The 11,511-nt window shown below is 38.8% G+C and overlaps 1 protein-coding gene across 1 annotated transcript in view; it reads right to left on the bottom strand.

Annotated features, from left to right (window-relative positions):
• LOC104939181 (NT-3 growth factor receptor) overlaps window positions 1–11,511 on the bottom strand; it is a 119,147-nt gene that overhangs the window by 6,879 nt on the left and 100,757 nt on the right. The window contains exon 13 of the mRNA XM_027283217.1: window positions 4,691–4,934. Within this exon, the coding sequence (XP_027139018.1) occupies window positions 4,691–4,934 (244 nt within the window). The remainder of the gene's footprint in view (window positions 1–4,690; window positions 4,935–11,511) is intronic.

Genomic DNA, 11,511 nt, shown 5'->3' with positions numbered 1-11,511 from the left:
TATATTTAGGCTCTGCTCTTTTTTGCTTCTTTGCTTTTCCTCTCCATGTTCTGTTGAAGGTACTGTACAAGAATTCAGCACTTCAGGGGCGCTGTTGCTCAGAGGCAGAGCGGGTACCAATCAGAAGATCGGTGGTTCGATCCCTGGTTCAATCCCCTCCAGTCTGCATGTCGAGTGGTCGTTGGGCAAGACACTGAACCCCAAATTGCTCCTGAAGGCTGTGCTATCAGTGTATGAATGTGTATGAATGGTTAGCTCCTAAAACTGATGAACAGTTGGCACCTTGCATGGGCACCAATGCCATCAGTGTATGAATGTGTGTGAATGGGTGAATGAGATATGTAGTGTAAAGTGCTTTGAGTGGTTGGAAGACTAGAAAGGCGCATATAAGTACAGTCCATTCCACTCTCATTCACTTAATGGGCTGGAAAAACATCCCCCTGGAAAAGTATTTGGCAAAATCATCTTACATACATAGATCTTTGTGGTGCATTTAGTCTACTTTCTTTTTTACAAACCAAGACCATTTCTCAGAACTTTTATCCATACTGCCCTGATTTTATTGGCCACAAGGCACAAGTGCTTTGATTGAGGGCTAGATTTGGCCCCCAGGCTGTGACTAGTCAGCCCCACTTCAGTGTTTCATAAACTTCTTAGTCTCTGATGTGTAATAAGGATAAATGTTCATAAACCTCTCATAAATTCAGACATTGCCTAATAAATTTACATTTCGCTGTTTTCTTCAGTTATCAATGTTTTCAGGGCTGAGGTGGCACCCACAGCTATTCAGAGAGTTTAAGCAACATATACCTAAACCATGATGCAAGTCCTGATGGTAGCACGTGTGTCACATGTGTGTCCTATACAGACACATGAGTTTAGTTTGTAGGGCGCTGCAGTAAGAGCATTACCACTGAGGGAAAAATAAAGGTTATCATTATTATTACGAATTATCATTATATATCAAGTATGTCCATATAATAATTATAAAATGTTTATTGTGATGGATTACCTATCTTAATAAGTTCTAATAAGTTCAAGGTTCACAAGTTAATTTCCATGAACTGAAATCAGTGGCTGTGGTGTCACTCCTGTACAGATGTAAAGCCCTCTGAGGCAAGTTACTTTGTGACTTTGGGCTATACAAATAAAATTGATTTGAAAAATTGATTTGATATAATATCATAATAATATATAATATAAATAATACAATCATTTGGAGTTAATTGGCTGCAACATGCAAAGCCAGCCGTCTGGCCCTTAAAAACAAAAAACCTGCATTACTGCATATATTTATAGAAATGAATGACTGTCAGGATATGTCATGTGATTTTTGATCTGAGATATTTTCGAGCCTCTATCTGTCTCTCTAACTGTCTTCCTTCTCAGAGCCCATGGGCCAGATGCCATGATTCTGGCGATGGACAGCCTTTACAGACAAAGGGGAGCTGGGTCTGTCCCAGATGCTTCACATAGCCAGTCAGATCGCAGCTGGGATGATTTACTTGGCATCTCAACACTTTGTGCACCGTGATCTGGCAACCAGGAACGCCTAGTGGGGAATGGCCTTCTGGTGAAAATTGGAGACTTGGGCATGTCCAGAGACATTTACAGCACAGATTATTACAGGTAAGAACACTGTCTGTTTGTTTCATGCAAGACAGTTTTTTTGTATACAGAATCTACATATTATTATATGTCAACCAGAGGCAATGAAATGAGCTAACATCCATGCCAGTGAGATGTAACAGTTTCACTTTGGATGCTTTTTGCTGTGATGTTTACTCTGAGTGTAGGTTCTTTCTGGGTAATTGGCTTCCTCTCACAGTCCAAAGACATCAACTTTAACAGGTTATTTGGTGACCTAAATTGCCCGTATGTGTAAATGGGTGAGAGAGGACTGCAACATTTGGCTGCTTTCCTCAATAACATCATGAGACTGATTCCACTCCCCCCCTCCCTTTTCAAAATATTCCCTGTAATTTCCTGTAATGCCAACTATTTTAACTCAATTAACTTTCTGGCTATACTGTTGGTTAGCTGTTAGTTAGCTAGCTAACATACCACGGCTGATTGAGCAAAGAAAGAGTTTGCTGGGGCAATTTTAGCAACCTAACCTGATGAAACTTGATCTGGAATGTTCAACAATAATCCAGACAACACAATACTGGACACTGTCTCTCCTTGATTGAACTCCGTGTGGACTGCTCCTCTGAAGCAGTGTTCCAAAGTCACATTCCAATCATGATCTGTCACTCAGAAATGAGCAGAAGCACTGGACTGTTTTCAACTAAACTATGTAGACACTACCAGTTTCTTTAATAGTTCCAGCTTATTTGTTCAGGTGCAGGTTAACACAGGGTAACAAACAATGAAATATGTTGAACAAGAGGAACCAGTCAGCTTACAATATATTACAATTACAATATGGTTAAAAAAAAAGATATAAAATAGAACAAAATAGAATATCAAAAATATACAAAGTGGGGTGTTGTTTAGCCAGTTCGTAGAGCATCCCCCCATGTCCAAAGGCTCAGTCCTTGCTGCAGAAGCCCAGGGTTTGAATCTGACCTGTGGCTCTCTGCTGCATGTCATTCTACATCCTCTCTCCACATTCCTGTCACTCCTTTGCGTCTCTATCAAAATAAGCTTGAAAAGGAAAAGGCCAAAAAAATTATCTTAAAAAAAAAAAAATATATATATATATATATATATATATAATATATATCTATATATATAATATATATATATATATATAGTCCCTTATACTGTCCAAGTATGACAAGGTTATGTCAAGCATAAAAAGTATTGAAAAAGTATCACTGTATGAACATGAACAATGACATACCAACTGAAAAGGGCACACTACACTATAAAAAATACTGATGTTGATCATGAGAGTAAAGTGACAAGTGTACACAGGCGTGTTGCAACGTCCGGTTGACTGTGTTTTTGCAGACAGGGTAAAGTTACAGGTGTTTTCAGAGTATTGCCACAAAAAATATCAAGTCCTTGCACAGTGGCAGCAGTCACAGTTGGTGGTGTGGTATTTTGCAGATAGCAGATCTATTAGATCATGAGTTCAGAAGTCTGATGATTAAAAACTGTCTCATTCTGGTGGTGCGTCTTGTACTGTCTGCCTGACGGTAACAAGGAGAACATCTGGAGCCTACAGCACCAGCTGAAATCTTTGTTGTTAGTAATTCCATCGTCAGATCTGTTGAACTCATAGGCATCATCACCTATTGTCTGCCCAGTAGAAGAGTTGCAGACATCATTGAACTGTCATCACTGCTCTCAGACAACTCATTCAGTTCAGCCCTCAGCTCACATTTGTTTATGTGAATACACCAATTAAACTTTGCAATCAACTTAAGTTACTTGCAGTCACAATCCATGATGGGGTTTTTTTCTGGCCCAATTTCCATTTCTTCAAAAATCCCGGAAGGTTCTTTTTTATCTTTGTCTTCTGGACAGGTCTTTATTAGTTATAGTTTATTAGTTTTTATTATTTATTATTATTACTTTTAATATTTGTTTTTTTCTTTTGAGTCTTTGGATTGTCTTTCAAATGCTGAATATCCAGTACTATGTGTTTTTTTGTTTTTTAAGATAATTTTTTTGGCCTTTTCCTTTTCAAGCTTTATTTTGATAGAGACAGCAAAGGAGTGACAGGAATGTGGAGAGAGAGATGTAGAATGACATGCAGCAAAGAGCCACAGGTCAGATTCAAACCCTGGGCTTCTGCAGCAAGGACTGAGCCTTTGGACATGGGGCGGATGCTCTACGAACTGAGCTAAACAACACCCCACTTGTATATATTTTTGATATTCTATTTTGTTCTATTTTATATCTTTTTTTTTAACCATAATTGTAATATGTAATATATTGTAAGCTGACTGGTTCCTCTTGTTCAACATATTTCATTGTATTGTTAACCCTGTGTTAACCTGCACATGAACAAATAAACCTGGAAACTATTAAAGAAACTGGTAGTAGTCTACAATAGTAGATTAGTGAAAACAGTCCAGTGCTTACTGCTCATTTCTGAGTGACAGATCATGATTGGAATGTGACTTTGGAAAACACTGCTTCAGAGGAGCAGTCCACACGGAGTTCAATCAAGGAGAGACAGTGTCCAGTATTGTGTTGTCTGGATTATTGTTGAACATTCCAGATCAAGTTTCATCAGGTCAGGTTGCTAAAATTGCCCAAGCAAACTCTTGCTCTTGCTCAATCAGCCGTGGTAATGTTAGCTAGCTAAGTAACAGCTAACCAACAGCATAATAGCCAGGAAAGTTAATTGAGTTAAAATAGTTGGCAATTACAGGAAAATTACAGGGAATATTTTGAAAAGGGAGGGGGGAGTGGAATCACGTCTCATGATGTTATTGAGGAAAGCAGCCAAATGTTGCAGTCCTCTCTCACCATTTACACATACGGGCAATTTAGAGTCACCAAATAACCTGTTAAAGTTGATGTCTTTGGACTGTGAGAGGAAGCCAAATTACCCAGAAAGAACCTACACTCAGAGTAACATCACAGCAAAAAGCATCCAAAGTGAAACTGTTAATCTTCACTGAGCATGGATGTTAGCTCATTTCATTGCCTCTGGTTGACATATAATAATATGTAGATTCTGTATACAAAAAAACTGTCTTGCATGAAACAAACAGACAGATGTTCTTACCCTGTAATAATCTGTGCTGTAAATGTCTCTGGACATGCCAAAGTCTCCAATTTTCACCAGAAGGCCATTCCCCACTAGGCAGTTCCTGGTTGCCAGATCACGGTGCACAAAGTGTTGAGATGCCAAGTAAATCATCCCAGCTGCGATCTGACTGGCTATGTGAAGCATCTGGGACAGACCCAGCTCCCCATTGGTCTGTAAAGGCTGTCCATCGACCAGAATCATGGCATCTGGCCCATGGGCTCTGAGAAGGAAGACAGTTAGAGGAGACAGATAGAGGCTCAGGAAATATCTCAGATCAAAAATCACATGACATATCCTGACAGTCATTCATTTCTAATAAATAATATGCAGTAATGCAGGTTTTTTTGTTTTTAAGGGCCAGACGGCTGGCTTTGCATGTTGCAGCCAATTAACTCCAAATGATGATATTATTTATTATTATATATTATTATGATATTATATCAAATCAATTTTTCAAATCAATTTTATTTGTATAGCCCAAAGTCACAAAGTACATTTGCCTCAGAGGGCTTTACAATCTGTACAGGGAGTGACACACAGCCACTGATTTCAGTTCATGGAAATTAACTTGTAGAACCTTGAACTTATTAGAACTTATTAAGATAGGTAATCCATCACAATAAACATTTTATAATTATTATATATGGACATACTATGATATATAATGATAATACTGTAATAATAATGATAACCTTTATTTTTACCCTCAGTGGTAATGCTCTTACTGCAAGCGCCCTACAACTAAACTCATGTGTCTGTATAGGACACACATGTGACACACGTGCTACCATCAGGACTTGCATCATGGTTTAGGTATACTGTTGCTTAAACTCTCTGAAATAGCTGTGGGTGCCACCTCAGCCCTGAAAACATTGATAACTGAAGAAAACAGCGAAATTGTAAATTTATTAGGCAATGTCTGAATTTATGAGAGGTTTATGAACATTTATCCTTATTACACATCAGAGACTAAGAAGTTTATGAAACACTGAAGTGGGGCTGACTAGTCACAGCCTGGGGGCCAAATCTAGCCCTCAATCAAAGCACTTGTGGCCTTGTGGCCAATAAAATCAGGGCAGTATGGATAAAAGTTCTGAGAAATGGTCTTGGTTGTAAAAAAGAAAGTAGACTAAATGCACCACAAAGATCTATGTATGTAAGATGATTTTGCCAAATACTTTTCCAGGGGGAATGTTTTTCCAGCCCATAAAGTGAATGGAGTGGTAAATGGACTGTACTTATATAGCGCCTTTCTAGTCTTCCAACCACTCAAAGCGCTCTACACTACATATCTCATTCACCCATTCACACACATTCACACACTGATGGCATTGGCTGCCATGCAAGGTGCCAACTGTTCATCAGTTTTAGGAGCTAATCATTCATACACATTCATACACTGATAGCACAGCCTTCAGGAGCAATTTGGGGTTCAGTGTCTTGCCCAACGACACTTCGACATGCAGACTGGAGGGGATCAAACCAGGGATCGAACCACCGATCTTCTGATTGGTACCCGCTCTGCCTCTGAGCAACAGCCGCCCCTGAAAGTGCTGAATTCTTGTACAGTACCTTCCACAGAACATGGAGAGGAAAAGCAAAGAAGCAAAAAAGAGCAGAGCCTAAATATACTTTCAGATGCTTTCATAAATGTGCCAGCATTTTGCCAGTAGCAGGGTGCAACTCCACTGATGAAGAGTTGAATAATCAGGGAAACATTATATGATGACAGGCAGTGTCAGTGACATTTCTGACTGACTGAGCTGTTACATCAATGATGCAGCACAGTGGTGAACATTATGTTCAAATAGTGTGTCAGTGCTGTTTTAAAGGGAGCCACAGAGAGTGAGTTGAGCTGTGGTGATCTCCGTCGTTAAATACAAAGTGAACCTGTCAACCTGTGTTTGAAAAAATCTTGGGGAGACTGGTTTTGGCCCATCTCAGACCTCAGGTGACCATCTCCCTAGACCAGCTGCAGTTTGCTTACTGCCCCAAAGTTGGTGTTGAGCATGTGCTCATCTACCTGCTCCAGAGAGCTCTGTCTCAGGATCATGTTCTTTGATTTCCCAGTGCCTTATACAATCCAGCCTACACTTCTGAGAGAGAAGCTCAAGGTGATGCAGGTGGATACCTCCACAATTTCCTGGGTAACTGACTACCTGATGTACAGATCACAGTTTGTGAGGCTGAAGCATTGTGTGTCTGATCGGGTGGTTAGCAAAACAGGAGAACTGCAGGGGACTGTACTCTCACCTTTTCTCTTCACACTGTACACCTCAGACTTTCAGCACCAGTCTGAATCCTGTGCACCTGGACAACAGACTGGACTGGAGGTGTAACACCAAGGCTGTCTACAGGAAGGTAAAGAGCAGACTGTACTTCTTGAGAAAGGCCAGGTCCTTTAATGTGTACAGCAAGATGTTGCTATTTATCTGTCTGTCTGTCTGTCTGAAACACCAGACATCCATACATGCATGCATGCACCACACACACACACACGCATGCATGCACACACACACACACACACACACACACACACAAACAGTTATCCATAAGCACTGTCAGGCTTTACCTCCTGGCGGCAGACTAAGTACCAATGTGCTACTCTGCGGGGCAAAGAAGCCCGGCAGCAGATAACATCTAATCACAGCAGAGATAATGCAGTTCATTAACAATTTACAATTTAGGCATTTAGCTTGTCCTCTCATCCAGAGCAGCTCCAAATGAGTGGGCAGGTAGTGCTGCAGTCTGTTTTTTTGTGTCAAGAGATAAGTGAAGTAAGGACGTCAAAAAAAAAGGGTTTATTTCAGCCCAGTTCATTGTGAGTGAGGCATTTAATTCCAGAGAGTAAAGTCACGCTTTCAATAACTATTCACTGATGTTTCAACATTACATTGTAGCATGATGCGTGTCCAGCTGCTGCCAAAACTGTTCAGATTGAAATTAAACAATTCAACTCTCCTATGTACAAGCTTTTGCCAGACTCATTTCATTTCACATGGAAAAAAAAGAGGGATGGTGGATGACAAAATGATTAGTTTACCTGGTTTTGCTATTTATTGGTACTGTATGTGTGTAAGTAAAATAAATATTCTATAAACTACTGACAACATTTCAGCCACATATCAAATCAAAATATTCTCATTAAAACATGTATTTGAAGTGTTTTCAAATTTTTCAAAAGAGTTCAGAAATCAATATTTGCTAAAACAATCCTGATTTTTAATCACAGGTTACCAGTAGTAAAGCACTTGTCAAGGTTTGTCCAAGCATAACAATTTCAGATCATTTGTGTCTAACAATGCCATCTATTCCTGCTGTGGCCATCCATGCAGGAATGAGCTGCACTCAACACACCTTACACACTGGGCTGTTCACAATTTTCATGGAATGCAACCGCAGTCTTTTACTGTAGGTAGGCTTTTTTTTTTGTTTATTTCTCAGCAATTAAAAAAAAATGTTGTAAAAGTAATTATTATTAGTACTATTTTTCTCTTTCAGCCCAAATATTCTCTGTATGAACACATCCAACAGAAGAAAGATGATGGTCAATGAAAAAAAAAAGACAAAAAAAATGAATATATGCCATCCATCATCTTTTGGAAACATTATAATGGGCCCAACTGGAGGTAAAGAGTAACTTTTAACCCAGTGATGCACCAATACACAGCGTTTGCATCTGCCTATTTTTTTTGACTCAGCCATCAATCACTATGTAATAGCCAAAGCTTAAACAGGGTCATTCTTCAATCACTGTAGACACACTCGACACGGCTCCAACAAGGCTCCCACAGTAAGGGACACTGACTATGATGACAATAAATAATACTGGTTCAGAGTCTGCCATTTATAACAACTTAACAGGTAGCCCACTAACTATTATTGTTGAGAGACAGTGGTGGAAAGAGAATACATTCATTCAAATACTGTACTTAAGTAAAAGATGGACTTTACTTGATGCTACATTGTACTTCTTCATGATAGAGGGATATATTGTACTTTTACATGAACTATTATGAAAAATGCACAGTATTGACTGAATTATACAGTATTTAATTGAATTTAGTTATTCAAATATATCACCTCATTTACTCAGTTTTATTCTCAGTTATAGACAGGCAGGTGCTTGTGTTATGGCTGGTGGTTGGTATGCCTGGCTGGCTGGCATGGGTGGTATATGATTACATCAATATATTTGCATATATAACATCCGTACACACATCATTGTTTGTCTGAGTGAGACTCAGTGGTTCAGGTGAAGGTAGCCGTCGCCACGGTGTGTTGATTAAAACACATTGAAACTCCTTTTCTCAGTTTAATGAAGGATGTGATGACATGAGAGGGGATCTGGATGTGTGGTCTACAGAAACATAAATCAACATAACATACATAACATAACATAAGTCCTGTCACGTAGCTGGGGAAATGCAAATCTCCATATAATTTCAATAGACTAGTACAAATACAACAGGTAGCAGGAATGAGTTATATTTAACTACTGAATTCTGCTCATCTTAAAATAAATATCATATGTACATAATGAAACAAGACAGATATACTATAACTTACTTTGGCTTCATGCACGTGTAACAGAGATAGAAATGTACTTTATTAGTTCATATTTCCAATTTGTATTTGTAAGTTTTATTTATCATTTCATGATTATTTTGAGTATTTATGAATTTGATCTCTATGAGTTATCTTCATTTACCACTATTTTATACATTTTCTGTTTTTTTTTTCAGTTGCTTAAACACTGAAATGACATGGATAGCACAAATATTTAAACTGACACACAGGGAGCAAAACCTCATCTAAAATCTCCAAAACTTTAAACACATTTTCTGCTTCATAAAGTCACATGTTTGCAGTTTCAAAACACGCCATTTAAAATGACACTACATGAGTTCATTGGCCACTGTATGTGCCACCTGCCCAAACAGGTGTTATGTAATTGTTAACACTTCAATCAGGAAGTAAGAAATAAAAGACCATAGGTGAGCATCTTTGGAAGACATTGCTGAGAGAGGAAGAGGAAGAGGGAGGGGGAGAATGAGAGGGGGAGGAAGAGTGAGAGGTCAGGGTAGAGCAGTGTTGTCAAATTATTTTGCTTTCCTCTTTATTTATTTATGTATTTATTTTTTCTGACATTTTTTCTGACATTGTATTTTTCAGCTTACTGTTTTGTGAGCATATTTTAGTTCACTCCAATATAAATATATCTGCTGTGCATATGTTGCACTGACTTGTTTGGTGAAAAATAAAAAAATAAAAATTTCAATAGCACGTGTGTGTATCTGCAGATATTTCTGTGCATGTGAACAATCTGAAGAATTCTCTACAGTTTGAACTATGTTAGTATTATGGCAAAGCAAACTAAAGACGAGTGCTTTTCATTATGCCCAACAGTGTGTAGTTGGTTAGACAAAAATCTGTAATACGAATGAAGTGTGTGCCATCTGGTGCAAAAGTTTGATTTTGGTTGCAGTGCTTCATTTTGTGTGATATATGAGGTGTTTTGCAGTTTGGGTGTGTGGTTTGGTGAATTGTGTTAGTGTTTTGATAAAACCAACCTAGTTTGCAAAATTGTGTTTAAGCAAATGGAAAAAACTGTAATTACCCTCCTGCACTCTGCCCTTTTTGTTCCTCTTGGGCTTCTGTAGCCCCTCCCCTCTGCCCTCACAGTCCCGTTATGTTCTGATGAGGGTAAGTTGTGTGGAAAATACAGCAGTAATATTGTGTTATTTTCTTTGAAAACGTAGTAATTTATGTTGAAATATTCTGTGAATATTATTCTCTGTTATATTATATCTGTTACCAAGTTGTTTTGTGTTGCTTTGCACCGTTAATATAAGAGTTATGGATGTTTTTAGTTTCGCGCTTTTGGCGCGATTTGTTCGTGCAGTCTGTAACTTATGTAGTATTAGCTTGCTAGTTCGCGCTTGCTGTTAGTGCTAACATAATGTGTGCATGTTTAGGAGCAGAGGTGTAGGAAGGAGGACGATTTATAATCTATGTTGATGTCTTCTGCAGGTATGTGTTTTTCTTTTCGGCTTATGAATTTTGTTGGTTTGTTACTTCACCCCAAGCTCTGTTCATTTTGCCACTAGGTGGCATTGTTTTCTTGTGTGTAGATATATATATATATATATATACCGTTTTTTCTATTAAATGTTTTCTGTAAACATTTTAAACTTCGCCCTGACAGTCCCATTATGTTCTGATGAGGGAGCAGAGGTGTAGGAAGGAGGAGACAGAAGATTTATAATCTATGTTGATGTCTTCTGCAGAGAATAAATACAAGAAAGCAGCATCTTGAGTCCTCTTCCTTCCAGTGGCGATTTTGGGGGGGACCCCTGCGGCCACCCCAGATCTGATAGGTAGTTGGTCAAGTTCGTCAACACGAAAAACAAGAGCAATGCTGTCAATCATGATGACAGCCGATCAACTGATTAGAGCCAGATTTACATTTTGAAGCATCACAGTAATGGTCTACTGAGGCTGTGACAGCTGATCTCTGTTCAGCGTACGTTGTGGCCATTGGCCAGACAGGTCAAGTGTCGGGTGACCGATGAGACGCAACACGTTACGGCTGCAGCTGCTGAACAGGTCCGTGAAAGGAGCTTCAACTACTGGATAAACCGTGGAAATCCGTGGAGGTATGGTAATGTAATGTTTGTTTATTAGTTAGTTCCCTCTTAATGTTGAGGAAAACTTATCTAGTCCTAAGTAGCAGCTAAGTAGAGTTTTGTTTTTTACATAACATTGCTTTATAGTATGTAACTTTGTTTGGAGTT

This window comes from Larimichthys crocea, chromosome X (assembly GCF_000972845.2).
Source record: "Larimichthys crocea isolate SSNF chromosome X, L_crocea_2.0, whole genome shotgun sequence".
NCBI classification, from domain to species: Eukaryota; Metazoa; Chordata; class Actinopteri; family Sciaenidae; genus Larimichthys; species Larimichthys crocea.
This window is presented reverse-complemented; position numbering and strand designations above follow the sequence as displayed.